This window comes from Theropithecus gelada, chromosome 1 (assembly GCF_003255815.1).
Source record: "Theropithecus gelada isolate Dixy chromosome 1, Tgel_1.0, whole genome shotgun sequence".
NCBI classification, from domain to species: domain Eukaryota; kingdom Metazoa; phylum Chordata; class Mammalia; order Primates; family Cercopithecidae; genus Theropithecus; species Theropithecus gelada.
Window position 1 is genome coordinate 193712236 of NC_037668.1, and position 26573 is coordinate 193738808.

A 26573-nucleotide genomic window follows, 5' to 3' on the forward strand; every position below is an offset into this window, starting at 1 on the left:
TTTCAGTTTCTGTACTTTCTTCCTAGGTGCCAAGATTTTAAATACCTAACAACTTCTAAATCTCTGTCTGCAAACATCTTCCTTGAACTCTAGATTTACATATGTAACTGCCTAGAAGATGTCGCTATTTGGATAGTGAGATAATCATCCAAATATCTGGTTCTCCTTCAAGGCACTTAGTAGGATTGTACTTCTTGTCCATTTGAATTTAGGTGTAGCCATGTGGCTTGCCTTAGACAATGAAAGGAGTGTGGAAATAACATGTTACTTTCAGTTTGAAGCATTAACAGCCAGTGTGTGATTCTCTACTCATTCATTTTGTCTGCCATAGTGATAGGCAATAATCCTACTGGCCTGGGTCCTGTAGTGAGAACAACAAAGAGAAAAGTCCCAGCTGGCTGGGCATGGTGGCTCACGCCTGTAATCCTAGCACTCTGGGAGGCCAAGGTGGGCGATTGCCCGAGCTCAGGAGTTCAAGACTAGCCTGGACAACACAGTGAAACCCCATCTGTATTAAAATACAAAACATTAGCTGGGTGTGGCAGCGTGCATCTGTAGTCCCAGCTAACCAGGATGCAAGGCAGGAGAATTGCTTTACCTCGGAAGGCAGAGGTTGCAGTGAGCTGAACTCACACTACTGTACTCCAGCCTCGGTGACACAGTGAGACTCCATCTCCAGAAAAAAGTGAAAAAGAAGAGCCCCAGCCAACTTGATGATGAATGTTCAGATGAATATGCAGCTTGAGCAAGAAATAAATCTTGTCGTTTGAGGCTACTGAGATTTGAGGAGTTGTTTGTTACAGCATTATAGCTTACTCTATCCTGACTAGAAACTCATGTGTACTAGGCATCCCGAACTTTAGCAGGGTTACAACTAAATGTTCCATTCCACTTTCTCCTTTCCTTACGTTACTAAATGGCACTAACATGTACCCATTGTCTAAGACCCAATAATCTTTTTTTTTTTATTTTGCCCTTTCTCTCATTTTTTCATATCAAATCCATCAGTAATTCAAAAGATTGGCTCTACAAAATATATCCTGAATTCAACTGCTTCTCACTATTTCCACTGCTGTGACCCTAACCCAAGCCATCATCATCTCTCTCCTGAACTGACACAGCAGCCTTCTGACTTGCCATCTAAACACCACTTCCCCGTTTTTTCTTTCCTTATTAATTTGTAAGAACCCATTACACTTTGACAATAATAAAATAGTAACTTTTTTTCTGCTATATGTATTCAAAATGTTCTCTTCAATTTTAATTTCTTTCTAAACCCTGTTTATTCTTTAGAGTCAGATTAAGTCACTGGCTTTTACTACCATCAGCCTTAATCTCTTTGTGCTTAAATACACTACATAGGAATCAGACACTTTATACCCCTAAGCCTTTCTGCTCTTGTTTCACTGGAGGTGTCTGGTGGGGTGCCTAGCAAACGTATACTAAGTGCTGCTCATGGGTGAAACCAAAAGAAATTGTTTTTCCTAAAGGGAGCATTTCTTAGTGGGACTCTAATTCTGATCTTGGTATTTCAATTGTCATCCTGCTTTTCAACATTAAGAGTATACATTTAATTATGTAAATAAATGGGTTCAAGGCAAATGAGTTGACTTTTAAATTTAAATTTTACATAATTATTCTGCTAGCCTAATATTATATGTTATCTTTAAACCTCAATGAGATTTTTAAAACAGCAGAAAAATCAAGAGCCAGAAATTAGGTCATGAAATGGCTCACTGATAATCTTAAGACAGTATACATTATTTGTACATTACACACAACACAGTCATAGTAGGCAACAGTGCTGACAGGTAGGAAACTGGAAATTAAGGAAGAATGATTGGTCCAGGAAGATGGGGAGGCTTCATCTCATGGAATTTGAGCATTGAAAGAAAGACACGATTGAAAGCAATAGGTAATGAATGAGGGAATGTGAGCATTTGGAGACTCCTAACATGGTCCTTCAACAATATGCGATTCAGTGAGGAAAATAACATATTTGCACAGGCAGAGTAAAGGGAAAAGAGGTAACAAAATCTGTATAATCACAACAAAAATAATCATAATAAACATGATTACATAATTATGTCAAGCTTGTGGAGTCTCAGATGCTTAGTTTCCACTTTAAAGTTAATTTCCACACGTATCTTTGACATTCATATAAAAGTTAATCTATTTTCTTTTAAAGTTTAATCTATTTCTTTTATAGTACATATTTCTCCTCCTAGATACTCTGTTTTCACCATTTTATACTTTTCTTTCTGTCTCACCATCTTCCATTTAAGTATCTTCCTCTTTTTCATATTTTTGTGTATTTCAAAACTTTTTTTTGAAAGTTACACAGAAGATGGTTATCACATAAAAATTAGAAAACAACACAGGACCACAAATTAAACTTGCCTGTGCTGTTAAAATTTTGGCGTAAATTCTGCACCAGAATTTCTTTATTTTTAAAATTTCAACTTTCATTTTAGATACATGGGGTACATGTGCAGGTTTGTTACATGGATGTTTTGTACCCTGGTAGTGAGCGTAGTACACAACAGGTAGTTTTCTATGTGCAAACTATATGTATATATCTCATCTGATGTAAAATTTTTTAAGTAAAATGGAATTATGCTACTTATGGCATGCACAATATTTTGTTAATTTATCATGAAAATTTTTCTCTCTCTATATATATATATGTCTTTATATTTTTAAAGATAAAAATGCTTTGCTTCATAGCATTTTGTTGAATTAATATGCCATATTCTATTCAACCAATTTTCTATGATGGATATTAATGCTGTTTTAAAACATTGGTAATTATGAACAATGTTTCAAAATCATCTTTGAACAAATTTCTTTGCACAATTATGGAATCATTTGATAAAAATAAACTTTTAAGAGTGGAATTGTTGAGCCATAAGGTTTGAACCTAACCAAGGCATTTAATGCAGATTCTCAAGCTGGCCTCCAGGGAGGCTACACACAGAGTCGGCAACAAGTGTAGTACACAAGGAGGACTGCTTCCTCATTACCACCTACCACACGACCTTCTTTCTCATAGCTCCTAATCTGGAAGGCCAATCATGATGTTTGGCTGGCTGTTTTAATTTACACTTCTTGGTTCCTGGTGAAATTGAACCTTTTTGTCATATATTAATTAGTGCTTTTGCAGGGGCTGGGAGGGCTTCTAAATGAATGCTCTATTGATTTGGCCCCCTTCCTTTTTTCCTAGTAGGTAGTGTTCTTTGCTTTGTTTTGCTTTTTTTGTTTGTTTGTTTGTTTTAGCTTTTTAAATAAACTGAATAGGAATAATTTTACTCTGAGAATATTTAATCCTTTGTTATATATGCTTCAAGTATTTTACTAGTTTGTCCTTTGCCTTTTAACTCTACTGTCTCATACAAAAGCTTTAAATTTGTATGTAGTTTAAAGCTTTCTTACTTTTCTTTTGCTATTTTTTAATTCATTAATTTTTACTTAATGAATTTCTTTCTTTCGTCACGCTGCAGTTGCTCTCTTTCCAATCTTCTAATTTTATTGACTTCCATTAAACAAATAATTCATTTTCAAATTAATTTTTCTCTTTGTATACTATTGGTTGTATCCTGTATAGTGTTTTCACTATTATTATATTCCAAATAGTCTGTAAGTTAAATAGTAATTTCCATTGGATCTATTTTGGAATGTATTTTCTCACTTGTAAATAGATAGGTTTTTACATTTAAAATTTTCTATACAGCTCTAGTTTTCTGTATTTTACCAGACATTCAGTATTTATATATCCTTTAAATATGCACGTATATATCTTTTGAATCTAACTTATTTCTTATACCATTCATATCCTTTTTTATCTTGGTTTTTGCTCAGTTGATCTGCCAAAGATAGATAGAAGGCTTTTAAACCATCCCTACTATAATGATTCTGAGTCACTTTACCATACACTACCATCACCACATTAACATTAAAAACAAAAACGCAAATTCTTACTTTTTAATACAAATATTCTGTAAGGGTTTAAATTTCAAAACAATGCTTATCACAAGGTAATGTTTAAAATCAGCCAGGCATGATGAGTCACACCTGTAATCCCAGCACTTTGGGAGGCCGAGGCAGGAGGATTGCTTGAGCCCAGGAGTCCAAGACCAGCCTGGGCAACATAGTGAGACCCTGTCTCTAAAAATAAATACATAAATAAATAAATAAAAGCAACTTCATGATAACATGTTTTCTTTTTGTTTAACTTTTATTTTAGGCTCGGAGGTAGATACACAGGTTTGTTATATAGGTTAATTGCATGTCACAGGGTTTGGTGTGCAGATTATTTCATCACCCAGGTAATAACCATAGTACCTGACGGGAAATTTTTTGATCTTCTCCCTCCTCTCACACTCCACTCTCAAATAGGCCCTGGTGTCTGTTGCTCCCTTCTTTGTGTCCATGTGATCTTAATGTTCAGCTCCCACTTACAAGTGAGAACATGTTGTATTTGGTATTTGGTTTTCTGTTCCTGCATTAATTCACTTAGAATAATGGCCTCCAGCTCCATCCATGTTGCTGTGAAGGACATGATCTCATTCTTTTTGTGGCTGCATACTATTCCATGGTGCATATGTGCCACATTTTCTTTATCCAGATATCATGCTTTCAAAACAGGTATGAATGACTTTTGTTTTGGAGCAGTGTTAAACCAGTTCCATTAAAAATATCATGAAGCATGCAGAAAGGAGATGTCTACAATACCGGGGTGTGCACACTACAATATGTGAGAACAAATATGTTGAAGTAGCTATGAAGTCCTAAATATTATTTCCTATTAACTAGAGAGACATCACTTCATTTTCGACCCAACAGAGAAAATAAAAATATATAAACAAGCCCTGATGACCCTATCACCTACTATAAGCTTTCTAAGCAGCAGCAGATCAATTCTTGCTTCTCTACAGAGTCTATTTAGCATGATCAATAAATCTGGGAACATAATTAGATTCCAATTTGCTTCTAGAAGTTTTCTACCCTCAATTAAACTGTCCCTTCTCCCAACAGGTTACTATTAAAGTGAGGAGATTCAAAAATAAGGCTTTAACAATGCTCTTTTAAGGTTGATTTGCCAAAAACAGAAGCAAAGGTTTATTGATGATGCAATGATTGAGAGACAATTATTTTTTTTTATATTCACATGGAACTAAAATAACACTTTGAGGCTAGGGGATTTTCATCCTTTCTTTTAACTCTAATGATATCCTTATTGGGTTATGTATAAATTTAGTCAACCAGGTGGCGGGGGTGTGGGTGTTCCTTAGACCCCAGGGTATGTATTGGCTAAACTTTTCTAAGAAAATCAGGGAAAGCACAAACATTATTGAAATAAAATAATTGAGCTGACCATACCTAAATTGCTTAGAGTGTTCTGACTTTTGGTCATGCGTTTTAAATAATACAAAGAAAATGTACATTATGACACTGTATTCTCTGCTCGTTTCATTCACCATGATTATAACACACATCATCAGAAAGGCATTTTCACACTGTGAGGACGAGTTTTCAGTGGCTATCTATATTCTCTCACCCACAACCAAGGACAATAATTTAGGAGCTGAGGGTTTGGTGTAAAGAGGCGTAACTAATTAATACGGATTTAATATCTGTGCTCTTCAATATACATATACTTTGGTACCATTTGATTTGGTAAATTTTATCTTTGCAAATGAGTGCTAGAATCCAACGGATCACCAAAATAATCACTCCCAGTGATAACCACTTTTCCCACGAATGAAGGCTGACCTTGTCCACTGGCCTTGCTGAACATGTTAGGAAATCACTAGACAAAGTGTTTCTTAAATGTTGTAAAAACAGTTCTTCATCTGATTTGCCTTTCATTCTTCTTTTCTTAAATATGAAGGCCCTCCGATGTGTATAAAATTTTTGCTTTTAGCCTAACTAGAATTTAATTAGTAATTTTAAAATTCTGTTTTAGCATGTTTCTGTTCTATTTCTTCTTTAAAATGATCCTTCTCTCTAAGCAATACAGTCAGCCTTAAATTCTGTGGGGGAAAATATAAGAGTCCTTTAGTTTAACAATACTGAAGTTCAGTGATTATACATTTCTTTTTTAAAATCAACAAAAGATTCATAAGGCACAAGGTTACATGTGGCTTTTCCTTGTAACCTGAAACTTTCTGAAGCATTGATTTCTGAATCTAGGATTCATTTTAGTTTTCATTTGTGTATCTATACCAACATCGTTAAAAAATTTTAGGGCTTTTGGTATATTTTTATTCCTTACATGTTAAGATTTTCTCTACCTTTAACTTGCCTAATTTAGTTTCAACAATATTTAACTGAAACTCCAAGTATTTAATAAAAAATTAAATTAAAAGTCTATAAATTTCTAAAATTGTCCACCAAGAGAAGCCATCACATTCAAGAAGAAAATCAAATGGCTTGTCTCTTAAGACACAACAGGGAGATTAATTCTTTACCTAAGGTCTCCATTCTGAAAATAACATTCTGATTTACATTTGTACTCAAGAAACAAGTTTAAAAAACAAAACAACCTCCCTTTTTCTGTATATATTTGTTCACATTCCCAGAGCTGACTCGGGGTGTCCTGGATTCTGGTCTTTCTAGTGAAGACATTGACTTGGAATCTGTGGTCCAGGGAAACCCATCTTAGGAGGAGATAGATAGACTCTACCCTGAGCAATTTAGGAAATCACTATGCCAACAGGAAAACATTTTCAAAGGGAAAAATAAGTAATAGGCCTGGAAGGAAAATTTTTCCTGAGCAACTGTGATCTCCTCACTAAAGGAAAATTTGCTTTTCAAGGAGAAATAACAACATACATATGATTGTGCAGGAAGAATGTGAACCTAGATGTTTTGTTCCATCAAGCATTCATAATGTGAATCTAAATGCATATCTATTGTAGAAGTTAGTTTTCTTGGAGTTTAGAGGATTAACTCCCAAACTTTAAATATAGTTTAAAGATGGACGAAGCAGATCAACTTGGCTGTCACTGAGAAAACAAACAACAGGATTGTTCCATATACCCCAGGTTATATGTATGTGTGCACATGTGTGTGCACTACACTTAATGTATGTGGAAAGATGGATCTATCCTGCTTATCTAAAAAAACATTAGTTTGAGCAGACTTCATTTTATTTAGAGTCTGTTTAATAGCAATAAATAACAAAATACCATGCACTAGATAAACAATTAGCCTTTGCAAGTCTAAAATGAGTCACACTTTACAGCTGGCTCACGTATATGGCAGGCAACAATTCAGGTATGTTGCCTTGGGGACAACTCAGAACAAGCATTCGAGCATGGGAGGAAAAAGGAATCTCATATTCTCCTTTTGAAGAATCCAGATCTATACTCCGGAGACAGCACAGCTTGTATTCCAGTGTTTTCCATTTATACTGAAATTCTAAGCTACAGGAAAATAACATGCAGATGTGCTGTTTGTGATTTGAAGAGTTTGTGTGTGTGTGTGTGTGTGTGTGTGTGTTTGTGTGTGTGTGCCAGAGTCTATGGTCAGTATAATGATCATATTTAAAAAGTATAAGCATTATATTTTCCACAAACTTCACTTATTCATAACAATTAAAAATAAGGCATGGGGCAATAAATACCAGCACCTCCAAAGTACTCACTCTTTAATTCAAAATCAAAACAGTAAGTGCTTGTATCTTTGATACTCTTCAACTAACATTAGCCCTCTAACCAGCACCCAAAGCTGTCCTCACAGCACATGCACAAGTGTTCAGCTACAGATGGTAACTAAGGACACCTGGAGAACCTGAAGAGCCTTCTGCATCATCCTAGGGAAACCCTTAATGAACCGTAATTTAAAATTTTTGAATTTTCTCATTGTATTTAGTGACTTGAAAATCAGTAAACTGCATTAAACTGAATATTTTATTTTATCCAGAAAAACTTAATCAAATAGGACACAACAAATGGATGGCTTCTGGTAAGGAGAAGTGGGTTTCTTTGTGTGTGTGTGTGGGTGGGGGGATAAATTTTACAAACATTGTTAACTCATCAGTGAATCCACTAGTGAAAGAGACAAATCCTAAATGCTTCTTGAGTGGTCTGAGAGTTAGCACCTCCCCCAAGGGTCAGCAGCTGGCTCCCTGGTCTTCAGCATGCACAGGCTCCCTATTAGTGCACTCACAATTAGTCCAGGGTACTTTTTAAAGGTTTGTTTTGTTTTGCTTGCAAATAAGAAATGCAGCACAGGCCGGGCGCGGTGGCTCACGCCTGTAATCCCAGCATTTTGGGAGGCCGAGGCAGGTAGATCACGAGGTCGGGAGATGGAGACTATCCTGGCAAACACGGTGAAACCCCGTCTCTACTAAAAGTACAAAAAATTAGCAGGGCACGGTGGCAGGTGCCTTTAGTCCCAGTTACTTGGGAGGCTGAGGCAGGAGAATGGCATGAACCCGGGAGGCAGAGCTTGCAGTGAGCCAAGATTGCACCACTGCACTCCAGCCTGGGCAACAGAGCGAGACTTTGTCTCAAAAAAAAAAAAAAAAAGAAGAAGAAGAAATGCAGAACATGAAATTTCAGACAGAGACTCAGTGCAATACAAATGACCAGGATTAGACACACACACTATTCAATAATTGAAATATATTTCATGGTATAAGAACTAAAAATATTGTTTTTATATTTTTTCCAAATGTCTTTTCAAAGAGTGGTAGTTATAAATATCAGCCATTACTTTGTGGAAGAAATCTTTAATCAATTTCAAAAGTTACCTGCTGTTTTTAAAATTCATACTATAAGTCGGCTGAGTTCACCTCTTTACTCCTTCACAAATGCCTGTCTTGTGCTTTTCTGGTAATACTTTAACTTTATTAAATGTTATTACTTGGATTATAAGCAGTTATATCAAGATATAAATTTATAAAGCAACACATTTTCAATACCAACCATCGATGTCAACTTATTCCATAATAGCACATTCCATCAAATTAAACTGCAAAAAGTTTCCCACATTTGTTTTACATTCTATATGTATGGCTTATGAACAGAAATTTTAATGAATTCCAGCTGGTTTGAATATGCCGGCCAACTCTTATATAACAGATTCTTTTCAATTCTTATTGTATTCAATGAGGCCCATTTTAAGTGGGCCACCTGGTAGGATGAAGCACTAATATATCTCCATAGAAAAAATGAGAAAACAAATCACCCAGCTAAATGTAAGACCATCTTCTCAAACTACATGACTATTATATTTCTAATATAAGTGAGAAATAGTTCTAATCTTTTGGAAAAGTTGAATCAAAATTTAAACAAACTAGCAACTCTATGAACGATTAAATTGCTCATCGATCTATATGACAATATTAGAATAATTTCCACCATTCCTGTGTGTTGCCTGGTTTCACAAAGCTATCGTACACATTTCGGCCACCCCCTGCATTCCCCACACCCGCCTGCTTCCATCCAGCTGGAAGACATCAAGGGCACAGAAGCCAAGTGAAATGTTGACCCCACCCTCCTCCATCCATTTTAAGGCACCTTCAAAGCCAGAACACTGATCTAGTTCAGTTTCGTCAACAAAGCCAGCCATACTGCTATTTGAGACTCCAGTTTGGGGTTTTTGTAACTGCACATTAACATAAGAGCTTTGAGTTTTAGTCAGAAATTTCAGCTGCACTGAATTTCATCAGATTGCTCTACCCTTTCTGCAGAAGAGTCCTCATTATTAAATCTTCAAAATCCTTACTCTCAGTGTGGGAACTCTTTCCTTATAATGTCAACCTCTCTGAACTAGCCAATAACCAACCCTGAAGGATAGAATGCTTCCCTTCCCAAAAGTCAAAACAGAACAGCCATTATGGTGGTGCAAATGCACATTTTCCCCTAAATTTGCACACCCCATATAATTCATGCACTGTAACAGATGACAGTCATTCCAGCATGCACAGCAACACTATTGTCAAGACATGCAGGAGCGGAGCAGGGGCTGGGGGCACAGAAGAGCTGCAAGAGGACAAATAACTTACTTTGTTGTTCCCCTGTGTGTGTAGCCGCAAGGGAAAGAAAGAAAAATATGTTAAACAGAAATTTATTTTAAATTTATGAGGGGTTTTTTCTTCTTTCTCTGGATATTAAAAAAATAAAATGATGAGGTTTTTCTTGCTAGAGCGAAATCAAAGCAAATGATTTAACTATTCACTGACATCTCATACATACACATACAGCATCCGGAGCTCATGGACAAGTCAGAGAATCCACATAGGTTACATGAAATCATACGTTTATAACAGCGGAAAATTATGACAGTTCCCCCTTTCTTTCTATTTGGAATACTTGGGGTATGGGAACATGGCCAGAAAGAATTGGTTTGAATCAGTAATAAGTGAACTGTTAGCATGAAAGGCAGAGCATTTTGTGTGCCGGCTTGCCCTTTCCTGACAGCTCCTCCTCCAACATGCCAAGCAGTGGAAAATTTCATCAGCCAGTGCATTTTTAAACAAACACTGCATCCTTGGTTTCAAAGAAGGTGGAAAAAAGAAAAAAAAAAAAAAAAAGAAGGAAAAGAGAGCAGAGGAAAGGAGTGGGTGGTTCTGGGGAGACGGGGTAAGCAGACCAAGTTACGACCTCCATCTGGACCATTCCTTTATTTTGTAAATTATGAGTTTTGCCTTAGGTTGGCATGGGAAGCAAGGACTGTATAGTGGGGATGCTGCCAAAACAAACATGAGTCCACACTCAAGAAATGGGTCTGGAAAGGTTAGTCACAAAAATGTAGTCATTTCTAAAAGCGACTCTCTGGGTAAAGACACAGAACCGCGAGCAGCAGGCGGCAGGGCAAATGGCTCTCCTGTTTCAACCCTGAGCTGCAAGAGTATGATTTATATCAAACAATTTAACTCACATATGGCCTAAAAAAATAAGACGGTGATTCATTACTCCTGGGGCAGCCCAAGTCCTCACAAGGTCAGATCCTGTGGGGGAGACGTGATGGGATATGGGCCGGGAACAGATCTGAACTCTTCTCACAAGGGGCCCAGAAGGAATTTCTCGCTGAGACACAGGGTGGAAGAGAGCTGTGAGTAAAGTGTGTGCATCTGTGGAGACCTAGAACCGGGTGGAGTCACAGGTCTGGCTGCAGATCTGGCATTTAGTTTTAAGTTGAGGGTGCAGAGGGGGAAATAATATATACAGATATTTTCTGGAGAGCAATAAGGTAATGATCCCAGAGAGTTTGTTTTCTGGAGAACAATGCCAATTCATGATCTAGGCAAATGCCCAATCCAGGGACCATCATATTTAATAAAGAAAACGTAAATTTAAAGACACTGATAAAGTAGTGAAGAGAAGTTTCTTGGCATTGTGAGTTGCTATGATATAACCGTTAACACACTGGCTTATCTGAGACATAAATAATGGCATAAGAATGAATGAAGGGAAAAAAAGAGTCCTTTTTAAAAATGATGCCAACTGTTCAATAAGGCAATAAAGATCCCCACTAGGAATTTTACCAGGAATAAAAGTCTATTTTAGAGAATAATGGGACCCTGGTTCTCCAAAGAAGTGCAATATTGCTGAAAATACCTCAAACAGATGGAGCTTATTGCATTCCACAGCAGTGCAGCTTTTGATCTACCAAATAAGTTTCAGGAGTTCAACCAAGTATTTTTGCACATTAGGGAATGACTGGCTTCCCCACTTGATGGCAGATGGTTCTGTTTGTAGTGGCAACAATGATGTCACAGAGTAGGAGGCCTTAATCCTTAAATACAAGAAACACACAAGCGGAGGACGTGGTGTGGCTTGGCCATTTCTTGTTTCATTCAATCATTTCCCAACTGTCTATTCTGAGAGAGGCGTAACAGTCATGAATGGTGAAATGTAAATGCTTTATAATTCCCTTCACTGCTCTGTGTGGCAGCAATTTATGTTTAGATCCCTGAAAGCACTTCATTGAAGAAAAACTAAGACTCTTTAGAATTGGTCATGCAGCTCTTCTAAGTTCTGCTAAAAATGCTAAGAACAAAGTTATGTGTTGGGTGCTAAGTACTGGGCATTTTAAGTCTTGTATTATTAGACTGCTGAAAAAATGCAAATGAGGGGTTATCACCACTTTAATAAATATGTATGCAGGTCTGTGGCCATTCCTCTTCTTCTCCTACAATAACGTAGAGACTTTTTCTCCTGTTATTTGACACAGAGAAAAATTCACTTTCAGAGTTTGTCCAAGAGGAATTTCTGACATTTCAAAAGGACTGCATTGTAAAGTGGTTTCAATCTGCAAAGCAGACCTAAGAGCATGAGTTATGGCTGGGAGAGTCCTGAGTTCAGAAGGAATGGTGAAGTTCCAGGGTGATTCACTTCCTGCCATCATTTTTAATCTCTTAAGAAAAATACACGATAGGGGAAGACCACTTATATATACAGCTAATAAAACCTCTTTAAAAGCTCTGAGGTGTCAGACTTAGTAAATATGCAAAACTGGATTTGCACCAAATTTGTTTCCGGGACATTGTTTCAGACTTCCTACCAGTAAGCGGGCATCTGAGAGCAGGCTTGTGAATTCTCAGCTCCTGACAGCCTCTCTGCTCACTCCTGACTGACTGATGGAGGCTGGCCTGTCCCCACAGAGTGCATCAGATCTCCCTTTAAACAACTCAGCTTGCTTAGCCAATAGATGGGAAATTCTCCTTCACACACCCAAATCCCATCGATAGTTTCCTAAGAGAAGGGAAGTAATACTTAATTGGGAATTACAGCTTCATGGACACAATGATTTTAAATAATAAAAAGATCATTGTTCCACTCCCACTTATGAGTAAGAACATGCAGTGTTTGGTTTTCTGTTGTTGTGTTAGTTTGCTGAGAATGAAGGTTTCCAGCTTCATCCATGTCCCTGCAAACAACATGAACTCATCCTTTTTTATGGCTGCATAGTATTCCACGGTGTATATGTGCTACATTTTCTTTATCCAGTCTATCATTGATGGGCATTTGGGTTGGTCCCAAGTCTTTGCTTTTGTGAACAGTGTTGCAATAAACATATGTGTACATGTATCTTTATAGTAGAATTTTGGGTAATGTCCAGTAATGGGATTGCTGGGTCAAATAGTATTTCTGGTTGTAGATCCTTGAGGAATCGCCACACTATCTTCCACAATGGTTGAACTAATTTACACTCCCACCAACAGTGTAAACAAGGAGGGGAACATCACACACTGGGGCCTATCGGGGGCTGGGGGACTAGGGGAGGGATAGCATTAGGAGAAATACCTAATGTAGATGACTAGTTGATGGGTACAGCAAATCACCACGGCACATATATACCTATGTAACAAACCTGCACGTTCTGCACATGTATCCCAGAACTTAAAGTGTAATAAATAAATAAATAAAGGCTATGAGACATTGAACACATTCACCCAGTTGAAGGCACTGAACTAGTTGTGATGCAGAAGAACCTCCATTTAATTCTATAAAATCACTCTGAGGAAGGCATTAAGTTGAGTTTAGAGAAAAATCAACAATTGGAAGGTTAAGTAAGTTGCCTGAGCCACATGGCTAGTAAATGGTGGGCTAAGGCTTCAACTGTGAGTGGATTTGACTGGAAGTCTACCTCATTCCATGGCACACATTATGTTTCAGGGAATTTAAATTTGGAATTCTTTCATGTTTTATATAATTTAAATATTGTAAGCCAACAAAACTGTGCCACAAAAGTCAGTTGTTTGTTGTATCATGTTCTTTAGATATTTAATCAAATTCACATTTATTTATAATCACATATGTAGGAAAAATTTATGCACATGTGTCAATAAAATAATCCTTTAAAAGTTGTCTAATCGTAGCCTCTTATGACTGATACACAAACACACACACACAATACAGATTGATTATATTTCAGTCTCATCTGTGAAAATAACTATTAATGAATTACATTAGAGACATCTTTACTTTGAAACTGGATAACGTCCTACGTATTTTCTTAATGATATCAAATTTTACAATGGTTGTAATTTCAATTTAGTGACCACAGAAAATAGAAATGGAAAAAATAAAATTCTGCTAAATCCAAATTCAGATTTAAATACAGTTTTAAAATATTGTGGCTGCTCAGAAATGTCAGGTGACTGGTAGAATGCTAAGTCTGTGGCTCAGAGGAAGTTATGTGTAAATTTACAGAGCAAGTCAGTAGCCTGAATTGAGGACTCCTCATTTAGAGCCATAGATGCCACTACTCAGACAAAAATTCTACATTTTGCTTTGGATCCAGAAAGATGAAAGAGAGTAAAAGTAATTAGAAAATCCATATGGAAAAATAGTAGGGCTGTTGTATTTTATACAGATATCCACTGTAGTTCTTATCATATTGTAGAGCATTTATTTGCATCTTTCTCTTTCACTAGGCTTAGAATTCCTATTAAGTAGGAATTTCATCTTCTTAATCTTTGAATCTGTAGAGTCCACTTTAATAGTGATGGATGAAGGGAAAGAAAGAAGGGAGGAAAGGGGATGGAAGGGAAGGAAAGAAAGAAAATTTTGGAAAACCCCAAGATAAATAACTTAAGAGACAAAAGAAACAGGGGAGCAGAAGATTTTGATTTGAGTGACATAAAACCATTTCATTACTTGGACGTGATGAATAAAAACATATATGAGAATGTTATTTTTTAAAGTGTGCATATATAACCTTACTAGAAAATAAGATCTGTCTAAAACAGCATTTCATTCAAATTTGGGTTATGGCTATTTATCTAATGATGTCAAACTTACACAATTTTTTTAAATGATCTATATAGAGATTTCTTTCCAGTCAAAATAGAAGTATCTTGTGCAGAAAGCAGAACTTTCTAAGTTTAGACTCATGTCCATGCATGACACATAAATGTTTCATTATTAGGGTAGCAACTGACTGATTTGTAGACTCAATGGTTTATTGATATGAAAGCAAAATCATACTACTTAGACATTCTAAAAATGTACATAGACAAAGGCATCTGTTATTAGGTTATTCTAAATTAGGAATAACTACCTAAAAATAATTTCCTTCCCCCAAATATAAGTGAGTGTTCACAAAATAGAAACTTCAGATATGCATTCTAGTTAATTTCATCAGTTAGCTGCCATTTAAATATCTGAAAGTTAAGCAATTATGTAATATGACCTGTAGGACTACATGGTGCATAAGAAATGCAAATATTGTTTATGATAAAAACTGAGAAAAGGCAACATCATTGCATACTGCTAAATTTAATTTCCTGTGTTGCCTTTGGTATGTACTAAAAGTTCCTTTGTCTTGATCTTCTAAGCAATTGTACCAAATATGTATTTACAAACAAATAAAAATGATATAAAAAGAATCAAAACAGATTATGTAGTGAGATTTGCTTAAAATTCAGTATTCTAATTAAAAATAGAAAATATTTATTTGTCTTTTTGATGTAGATCTATGAATACATAAAAATCCAGCCAGTTTACTGGGAGATGAATAACTGATTTTCTAGGACAGTTTTTCCCTCATAAGAGACTCATTATAAGTTTTTGTTTTTGTTTTTGAGACAGGGTATCATTCTGTCACCCAGGCTGGAGTGAGGTGGCATGAACACTGTAGTCTGGACCTCCCAGGCTCAAGCAATCCTTCTCTCCCTCGTAGCTGGGATCACAGGTGTGTGCCACCATGCCTGGCTAAGCATTATTTTTGTTTAAATAGCAAACTTGTCTAGTGCATTTAAAAGAGGTTTAATTTACAAAATCATAACTTAACAAAACATTTTCACAAACATTATAGTTGCATGTTAAGGCAGACACACACATGCGTGCACACACACATACACACACACTGACAAATAACCAAGCATACAAGCATATTTGGAAGACAGAAAATAATAAAGCGTTTATAATCTCACTGGGCTATATGGTAATATTCACAGTATTTCAACCTTCCCCTAGCTGTTAAAGAAAGTCGTTTTGATGAAAATGTTTATAATAAGAATCATAATAATAATTATAGATGAAAATGTAGTGCTTACTTGTACCTGCCCTGTTCAATGCTTTCCCTGCATTATCTCATTTAATCCTATCAACCGCCCTGTAAAAGACTACTGTTATCTTCATCTCAGAAACGAGAATCTTGAAATGCGAAAAGGCTAGGTAACCTGCCCGAGACCTCACAGCTTGAAGGAAGCACCTGGAATGTAAATATAGGTGGTGTGACACAACACCCCATGCTTGAACCCACATGCTTTACTACCTCTCATCATTTCCAACCATAATGAGCTTTTAAATACATAAATCTTATGTCACTAAGTGACTTGAAACCTAGTAGTGACTTCCATCTCACTCAGAATAAAATTCAAAAGACTCGCCCCTTCCTTCAAGGTCTACATCACCTGCTCCCTGATCCCTTTCTTCGTTAACCAACTACCACCTTTGTCTTCCCTCACAGTGTTCCAGACACACTGGCCTTGGTGCTCCCCTAAGACACTGAGTTTGGTTTCGCACTGGCTATCCTCTGCCAAGAGTGCTCTTCTTCAGACTTCCAGATCCTGTACTCCCTCCCTTCTTTAAAGAGCCTGCTCAAATGTCAACTCTTCGAAGAGGCCTTCCCTCATCACCTTGACTAAAATAAAGCTCACCTGCCCCTTACTCTCACTGTCTGTCCCTTTAACTTACTTAACATTTTATAGAACTTATCGCTACCTTAAATAATGGTGCACAATTATTATTATTCACTCCCTTGTTTAATGTCTGCTTCAGCATGGGCAGAACCTTATTGCTATTGTTCACCTCTGTATCACCAGTGCCAGGAATGGCAGCTGGCAAAAAGCATATGCTCCAAAGGTTTGTGTGGAATGAATAAAAAATTAGGTATATGTACATTTTTAATATAGAACATTTGTAAAATTAAACACACTACCATCAATGGATAGGCAAGAGTAATAAGTAATAGAGGTAAAAACAAAAGTAAAAGTGGTACTGTGATGTTTAATGACTTCTCACATGTAGTATTGAGTGGTACATATCTATGCAAGTATCTATGCATGTAACACAAGAACAACTCGACAACAATCATGAAAATCATATATGAATGCTTCTGGACTCCTGGCTATTGACAGGAAAGCATCTAGTTTAACTTCTACTTGGAGGGCACAAAGCATATTGTGGGAAGTTCATTGTTTTAGGTGCCAAACAGGTATAGGATGACAAGTATAGCATGGAATGGCGTAAAGAGGTCTATGTGTGAGTTAAAATAACAGCAGAGAGGATGACATTTTGGTGCAAGTCCTCAATCCTGTATCCCTGAAACTCTGTTAAATTTTAATATAACCCCAGAGATGTGGTCAGCCCTGAAACCCCCCTAGAAATACCTTAATTGTCCTATGTTTCACCCATATCTCAGACTTTCTCTTGAAAAGACTCTCTCCCTATTTTGAACCTGAAAAGGACCCAACTCATGCATGATCATTCCTATAAACTGATCGAGAGCCAAGTAGGCACCTCAGGAGTTAAGCTGAAGTAAATCCCCAAGGCTTAGTCTCAGTACTTTAGTTCCGGGGAGAAACCTGGACAATCTAGAGATTCAGGAGGAAGCAGCAAGTGGAGAGGTCCACTCAGTGGCAGAGTCTGTTTAATGGCGGGTGTACATATGTTGGGTGGGACTTCTGTTTAAATTTAGACTAGACTGTGTAATATTACATTTTCCAAAGAACACAAAGAAAAGGTCTGTTTATTAACTTGAATGAGAGAAGTGTCTTAAAGACATGCGAAGCATATTAATAAAGATAAGTGGAAAAAGGAATATATTTCTTTTTGTTCTTTCACACTCATGAGGACATTAAACAGAGTTTGCACACAGATATAATTATGGATACAGGGAATACAGACATAATGAAAGGGGATAGATTTTTATTAAAATGAGTATATTTTAAGCAAGTCAAAATGTTGCTGTTATGACTGATGATATACTGATTGTATTAATACCATGATAAGTATGAAATAGCATATAGAGAAAAATGAAATTTTAAAATAAAACAAAAAACTTTGCATTGGGCTGAGACTGCATATATTGTGTTTTATGGCTGAGTAGGACATTTTCTTTAACAAATATACTGATTAACTTCTTCAAATAGAAATCTAATAGGGAAAAAGCATTGTTAAAAAATATAAAAAGAGTAAATGAAGTATCAGTTAAAAGTGTGATGAATTAATTAAGTCAGTAAGAAAACTAGTTTCTCCAGTATATGGTATGTAGGATTAATATTTTCTCAAGCATAGCTAATAATAATTTTTAAATAAGAGATAGATCCAACTTACTACTGATTTATCAGGATAGACCCCCGCTCTTAGCAGAGATGCCTTCCAGCTGTCGACATCCTCCTGGGAATCACATGCCAGCTCAAGGAAGCGATAGTCTTTGTATACATTCCTGGAGTTAAAAAAAAAAAAACAATCATGCTTTTAGTTTGAACCAAATTCAAAGTCATTTTATGTTGCTGTAGATGATGATGATATAAGTGACAATCCAAACGGACAGTTTCTGACAGTCACTGGAGGAAAACAAAAACAACTCTTACTTTAAAATAGTTAGTGAATTTCTACATGTATTTACAATATAATTTTTTTAAAAAATCACATTACAAAGCTCAGAGTTATCTGTACTGCTACAAAATTAAAAAGTAAATACAAATGTATTAAATATTATACACTGGGTGTGAACTGATTGGAACTTGTGCTGTGGGGAAGGAATTGCTATCACTCAGCAGCTAGATCAATTCTCTGAAGATATTTTACGAGTCTAAATGACTAAATAGCTCATAAAACTTTAAGATGCAAGGCAATAATCTTATAAACCTAAAAGACAATGCCAGATGCAAAACAGAAATGCTCATTAAATTGTGAAAAGGAAAGACTAATAACCAGTGTTTAATAGGGTGAGGTGCCAGTGAAGTGCAGATTTATAACTGGGACAGTATTTTCCCTTTACATTTCTTTTCCTGATAATACATAAAATGCAATATATACCCATTTTTAAATATTTGGAAAGTAGAGAAAAGAATTAAAATGGTAACAATTATCCAGTTTCCACAGCCTAGAGATAACCTTCTTTTCTTTTTTTAATTTAAGATGATGATTATTATTATACTTTAAGTTCTAGGGTACATGTGCACAACATGCAGGTTTGTTACATAGGTACACATATGCCATGTTGGTTTGCTGCACCCATTAACTCGTCATTTACATTAGGTATTTCTCCTCATGCTATCCCTCCCCCAGCCCCCACCTTATGACAGGCCCTGGTGTGTGATGTTCCCCGCCCTGTGTCCAAGTATTCCATTGTTCTGTTCCCACCTAGGAGTGAGAACATGCGGTGTTTGGTTTTCTGTCCTTGTGATAATTTGCTCAGATTGATGGTTTCCAGCTTCATCCATGTCCTTGCAAATGACATGAACTCATCCTTTTTTATAGCTGCATAGTATTCTATGGTGTATATGTGCCACATTTTCTTAATCCAGTCTATCACTGATGGACATTTGGGTTGGTTCCAAGTCTTTGCTATTCTGAACAGTGCTGCAATAAACATATGTGTGCATGTGTCTTTATAGTAGCATGATTTATAATCTTTTGGGTATATACCCAGTAATGGGATGGCTGGGTCAAATGGTATTTCTAGTTCTAGATCCTTGAGGAATCGCCATACTGTCTTCCACAATGGTTGAACTAGTTTACACTCCCACCAACAGTGTAAAAGCATTCCTATTTCTCCACAACCTCTCCAGTATCTGTTGTTTCCTGACTTTATTGATCGCCATTCTAACTGGTGTGAGGTGGTATCCCATTGTGGTTTTGATTTGCATTGCCTCATGACCAGTGATGATGAGCATTTTTTTCATGTGTCTGCATAAATGTCTTCTTTTGAGAAAGATCTGTTCATATGCTTTGCCCACTTTTTGATGGGGTTGTTTTTTTCTTAAACTTGTTTAAGTTCTTTGTAGATTCTGGATATTAGCCCTTTGCCAGACGGGTAGATTGCAAAATTTTTCTCCCATTCTGTAGGTTGCCTGTTCAGTATGATGGTAGTTTCTTTTGTAGTACAGAAGCTCTTTAGTTTAATTAGATCCCTTTTGACTTTTGTGACCATTGCTTTTGGTGTTTTAGTCATGAAGCACTTGCCTATGCCTATGTCCTGAATGGTATTGCCTAGGTTTTCTTTTAGGGTTTTTATGGTTTTAGGTCTAACATTTAAGTATTTAATCCATTTTGAATTAAGTTTTGTATAAGGTATAAGGAAGGGATCCAGTTTCAGCTTTCTACATATGGCTAGCCAGTTTTCCCAGCACCATTTATTAAATAGGGCGTACCTTCCACATTGCTTGTTTTGGTCAGGTTTGTCGAAGATCAAGTGGTTGTAGATGTGCAGTGTTATTACTGAGGTCTCTGTTCTGTTCCATTGGTCTATATATCTGTTTGGTACCAGTACCATGCTGTTTCGGTTACTGTAGTCTTGTAGTATAGTTTGAAGTCAGGAAGCGTGATGCCTCTAGCTTTGTTCTTTTGGCATAGGATTGTCTTGGCGATGAGGGGTCTTTTTTGGTTCCATATGAACTTTAAAGTGTTTTTCTCCAATTCTGTGAAGAAAGTCATTGGTAGCTTGATGGGGATGGCATTGAATCTATAAACTATTTTGGGCAGTATGGCCATTTTCACAATATTGATTCTCCCTATCCATGAGCATGGAATGTTCTTCCATTTGTTTGTGTCCTCTTTTATTTTGTTGAGCAGTGGTTTGTAGTTCTCTTTGAAGAGGTCCTTCACATCCCTTGTAAGTTGGATTCCTAGGTATTTTATTCTCTTTGAAGCAATTGTGAATGGGAGTTCCCTCTTGATTTGGCTCTCTGTTTGTTTGTTATTGGTGTATAGGTATGCTTGTGATTGATTTTGTATCCTGAGACTTTGCTGAACTTGCTTATCAGCTTAAGGAGATTTTGGGCTGAGATGATGGGGTTTTCTGAATATACAATCATGTCATCTACAAACAGGGACAATTTGACCTCCTCTTTTCCTAACTGAATACCCTTTATTTCTTTCTCTTGCCTGATTGTCTTAGCCAGAACTTCCAACACTATGCTGAATAGGAGTGGTGAGAGAGGGCATCCCTGTCTTGTGCCAGTTTTCAAAGGGAATGCTTCTAGTTTTTGCCCATTCACTATGATACTGGCTGTGGGTTTGTCATAAATAGCTCTTACTATTTTGAGATACGTGCCATCAATACCTAGTTAATTGAGAGTTTTTAGCATGAAGGGCTGTTGAATTTTGTCAAAGGCCTTTTCTACATCTATTGAGATAATCATGTGTTTTTTGTCTTTGGTTCTGTTTTTGTGACGAATTATGTTTCTGATTTGTGTGTGCTGAACCGGCCTTGCATCCCACGGTGAAGCCGACTTGATTGTGGTGAATAAGCTTTTTGATGTGCTGCTGGATTTGGTTTGCCAGTATTTTATTGAGGATTTTCACATCGATGTTCATCAGGGATATTGGTCTAAAATTCTCCTTTTGTTGTTGTGCCTCTGCCAGGCTTTGGTATAAGGATGATGCTGGACTCATAAAATGAGTTTGGGAGGATTCCCTCTTTTTCTATTGATTGGAATAGTTTCAGAAAGAATGGTACCAGCTCCTATTTGTACCTCTGGTAGAATTCGGTTATGAATCCGCCTGGTTCTGGACTTTTTTTTATAGTTGGCAGGCTATTGACTATTACCTCAATTTCAGAGTCTGTTATTGGTCTATTCAGAGATTCAACTTCTTCCTGGTTTAGTCTTAGGAGGGTGTATGTGTTCAGGAATTTATCCATTTTTTCTAGATTTTTTAGTTTATTTGCATAGAGGTGTTTAAAGTATTCTCTGACGGTACTTTGTATTTCTGTGGGTCAGTGGTGATATCTCCTTTGTCATTTTTTATTGTGTCTATTTGATTCTTCTCTCTTTTCTTCTTTATTAGTCTTGCTAGTGGTCTATTAATTTTGTTGATCTTTTCAAAAAACCAGCTCCTGGATTCATTGATTTTTTTGAAGGGTATTTTGTGTCTCTATCTCCTTCAGTTCTGCTCTGATCTTAGTTATTTCTTGCCTTCTGCTAGCTTTTGAATTTCGTTGCTTTTGCTTCTCTAGTTCTTTTAATTGTGATGTTAGAGTGTCAATTTTAGATCTTTTCTGCTTTCTCTTGTGGGCATTTAGTGCTACAAATTTCCCTCTACACACTCCCTTAAATGTGTCCCAGAGATTCTGGTACATTTTGTCTTTGGTCTCATTGGTTTCAAAGAATATCTTTATTTCTGCTTTCATTTTGTTATTTACACAGTAGTCATTCAGGAGCAGGTTGTTCAGTTCAAGTAGTTGTGTGGTTTTGAGTGAGTTTCTAAATCCTGAATTCTAGTTTGATTGCACTGCGGTCTGAGAGACATTTTGTTGTGATTTCTGTTCTTTTACATTTGCTAAGGAGTGCCTTGCTTCCAACTATGTGGTCAATTTTGGAATAAGTGTGATGTGGTGATGAGAAGAATGTATATTCTGCTGATTTGGGGTGGAGAGTTCTGTAGATGTCTATTAGGTCCACTTGGTGCAGAGCTGAGTTCAAGTCCTGAATATCCTTGTTAACCTTCTGTCTCATTGATCTGTCTAACATTGACAGTGGGGTGTTAAAGTCTCCTATTATTATTGTGTAGTAGTCTAAGTCTCTTTGTAGGTCTCTAAGGACTTGCTTTACAAATCTGGGTGCTCCTGTATTGGGTGCATATATATTTAGGATAGTTAGCTCTACTTGTTCAATTGAACCCTTTACTATTATGTAACAGCCTTCTTTGTCTCTTTTGATCTTTGTTGGTTTAAAGTCTGTTTTATCAGAGACTAAGATTGCAACTCCTGCTTTTTTTGGCTTTCCATTTGCCTGGTCGATCTTCCTCCATCCTTTTATTTTGAGCCTATGTGTGTCTCTGCCCATGAGATTGGTCTCCTGCATACAGCACATTGATGGGTCTTGACTCTTTATCCAATTTGCCAGGCTGTGTCTTTTAGTTGGGGCATTTAGACCATTTACATTTAAGGTTAATATTGTTATGTGTGACTCTGATCCTGACATTATGATGTTAGCTGGTTATTTTGCCAGTTAGTTGATGCAGTTTCTTCCTAGCATCAGTGGTCTTTACAGTTTGGCATGTTTTTGCAGTGTCTGGTACCGGTTGTTCCTTTCCATGTTTAGCACTTCCTTCAGGAGCTCTTGTAAGGCAGGCCTGGTGGTGACAAAATCTGTCAGCATTTGCTTGTCTGTAAAGGATTTTATTTCTCCTTCACTTATGAATCTTAGTTTGGCTGGATATTAAATTCTTGGTTGAAAATTCTTTTCTTTAAGAATGTTGAATATTGGCCCCCGCTTTCTTCTGGCTTGTAGGGTTTCTACTGAGAGATCCGCTGTTAGTCTGATGGGCTTCCCTTTGTGGGTAACCTGACCTTTCTCTCTGGCTGCCCTGAATATTTTTTCCTTTTTTTCAACCTTGGTGAATCTGACAATTATGTGTCTTGGGCTTGCTCTTCTCGAGGAATATCTTTGTGGTGTTCTCTGTATTTCCTGAATTTGAATGTTGGCTTGCCTCGCTAGCTGGGGAAGTTCTCCTGGATAATATCCTGAAGAATGTTTTCCAACCTGGTTCCATTCTCCCCGTCACTTTCAGGTACACCAATCAAACGTATATTTGGTCTTTTCACATAGTCCTATATTTCTTGGAGGCTTTGTTCATTTCTTTTTACTCTTTTTCTCTAAAGTTCTCTTGTCGCTTTATTTCTTTAATTTGATCATCCATCACTAATACCCTTTCTTCCACTTTATTGAATTGGCTACTAAAGATTGTGCATGTATCACGTGGCTCTTGTGGCATGGTTTTCAGCTCCATCAGGTCATTTAAGGTCTCTTCTACACTGTTTATTCTAGTTAGCCATTCGTCTAACCTTTTTTCAAGGTTTTTAGCTTCCTTGCAATGGGTTAGAACACGCTCCTTTTGCTCGGAGAAGTTTGTTATTACCGACTTTCTGAAGCCTACCTCTGTCAACCCATCAAAGTCATTCTCTGTCCAGCTCTGTTCCGTTGCTGGCGATGAGCTGTGATCCTTTGGAGGAGAAAAGGCACTCAGTTTTTTAGAATTTTCAACTTTTCTGCTCTGGTTTCTCCCGAGCTTTGTGGTTTTATCTCCCTTTGGTCTTTGATGTTGGTAACCTAAAGATGGGGTTTTGGTGTAGATGTCCTTTTTGTTGATGTTGATGCTATTCCTTTCTGTTTGTTAGTTTTCCTTTTAACAGTCAGGTCCCTCAGCTGCCGGTCTGCTGGAGTTTGCTGGAGGTCCACTCCAGACCCTGTTTGCCTGGGTATCACTGGTGGAGGCTGCAGAACAGCAAATATTGCTGCCCGATCCTTCCTCTGGAATCTTCATCCCAGAGGGGCACCTGCCTGTATGAAGTGTCAGTCGGCCACTACTGGGAGGTGTGTCCCAGTTAGGCTACACGGGGGTCAGGGACCCACTTGAGGAGGCAGTCTGTCCATTCTCAGAGCTGAAATGCTTTGCTGGGAGAACCACTGCTCTCTTCAGAGCTGTCAGACAGGGACATTTAAGTCTGCAGAAGTTTCTGTTGCCTTTTGTTCAGCTATGCCCTGTCCCCAGAGGTGGAGTCAATGGAGGTAGCAGGCCTTGCTGAGCTGTGGTTGGCTGGGCCTAGTTCGAGCTTCCCAGCTGTTTTGTTTATCTACTCAAGCCTCAGCAATGGGGGACGCCCCTCCCCCTGCCAAGCTGCTGCCTGGCAAGTTGATTTCAGACTGCTGTGCTAGCCGTGAGCAAGGTTCTGTGGGTGTGGGACCCGCTGAGCCAGGTGCAGGATATAATCTCCTGGTGTGCCATTTGCTAAGACCATTGGAAAAGCACAGTATTTAGGCAGGAATGTCCCATTTTTCCAGGTACAGTCTGTCACGCTTTCTCTTGGCTAGGAAAGGGAAATCCGCCAACCCCGGGTGAGGCAGTGCCCTGCCCTGCTTTGGCTCGCCCGCCGTGGGCTGCACCCACTGTCCAACCAGTCCCAGTGAGATGAACCAGGTACCTCAGTTGGAAATGCAGAAATCACCCGTCTTCTGCGTCAATCATGCTGGGAGCTGCAGACCAGAGCTGTTACTATTCGGCCATCTTGGAACAGGACCATAACCTTATTTACTTATACCCTTTCGTTGTACCTATTTTTCAGATAGTTGAGGTTCTATTTCTCTCCCTCCCACCCTCCATTCCTCTCTCGTTCTCTATTATCTTGTGTCATGCTTTTTCACTTACTGTTATATCATGGTCATTTACTTATATCATTAAATTTTTATAAATATTAGATTATAGTAGCATAATATTCATTCATATAAAGGTATGATGATTTAACCTTCTCCTAATATTAGATAATTAAATATTTTTCCTTTTTGGTTTGCTGTCATAAATAATACTTAAATATTTTCATCCATGAGCACTTGTCACATTTATGACTATTATTTCCTGAAGATGAATTCCTAGAAAAAGAGTTACAGGATCTAAAGTTTTTTTGTTTTTGTTTTTTGTTAGAGATGGGATATCTCTCTGTTGGCTGAGCTAGAGTGCAGTGGCACAGTCATAGTTCACTGTAGCCTCAAACTCCTGGGCTCAAGTGATCCTTCCACCTCAGCCTCCCATGTAGCTGGGACTACAGGCACATGCCACCACACCCAACTAATTTTTCTACTTTTAGTAGAGACAAGGTCTCACTGTGTTGCCCAAGCTGGTCATGAACTCCTGGACTCAAGCTATCCTCCTGCCCCGACCTCCTAAAGTGCTGGAATTACAGGAGTGACCCACCATTCCCAGTCTAAAGTTATGATCATTCTTAAAAAGAAACTCCCAATTACCTTTCCAGAAAAGATAGTCCAATTTAGACACACTAGCAGTATACAAGATTAACAAGCTTTCTTCTCCCTTATTCTCTCCCAAGGTACGCTCAGTTATGCCTAAGAGCCTCCATCTCCACCTAAACTCAGAAGGCCCATGTGTTTACATCTGTCTAGACGTTCCCCAGAGTCATACTGCCTATTGACTTCTGCTTTTGAGTATTACCAAGGAACCTTGAAGTGAGAAACTGAACAGGTGATTTACAACTTGGTCTTCTTCCAATGTTCCCATTTTAGTGGTGTAATTCAGATACTTTAGGGGTATTTTGGACGCCTTTCACTCTTTATCACCTGTCTTCTATTTTACTACCTAAAAGTATCCTCTCTAAATTGTTATTACAATCACCTCTCTTTTGGACTATTATTATACAATAGCCTCCTCATTGGTCTCCCAGCATCCCATGGCCTCTTTTAACTTGCTGTCTGATTTTTATAGTTTTATATCTTACATTTAAGTCTTTAATCCATCTTGAGTTAATTTTTTTATATGGTGATAGGTAAATGTCCAGCTTCGTTCTTTTGCATATGACTAGCCAATTATCCCAGTACCATCTATTGAAAAGGGAGTCCTTTCCCCATTGCTTATTTTCGTAAACTTTGT

General features: G+C 37.5%; 1 protein-coding gene across 5 annotated transcripts in view; it reads right to left on the reverse strand.

The window, feature by feature from the left end:
- The window catches only part of DNM3 (dynamin 3), a 556545-nt gene that overhangs the window by 87839 nt on the left and 442133 nt on the right, over positions 1–26573 (reverse strand). For 4 of the 5 annotated variants that reach the window (XM_025399962.1, XM_025399954.1, XM_025399939.1 and 1 more), the window contains one exon: positions 18300–18411. In XM_025399962.1, the coding sequence (XP_025255747.1) occupies positions 18300–18411 (112 nt within the window). Of the gene's footprint in view, positions 1–10015; positions 10028–18299; positions 18412–26573 lie in introns of all 5 variants that reach the window. The other variant, XM_025399946.1, reaches the window with a different exon arrangement.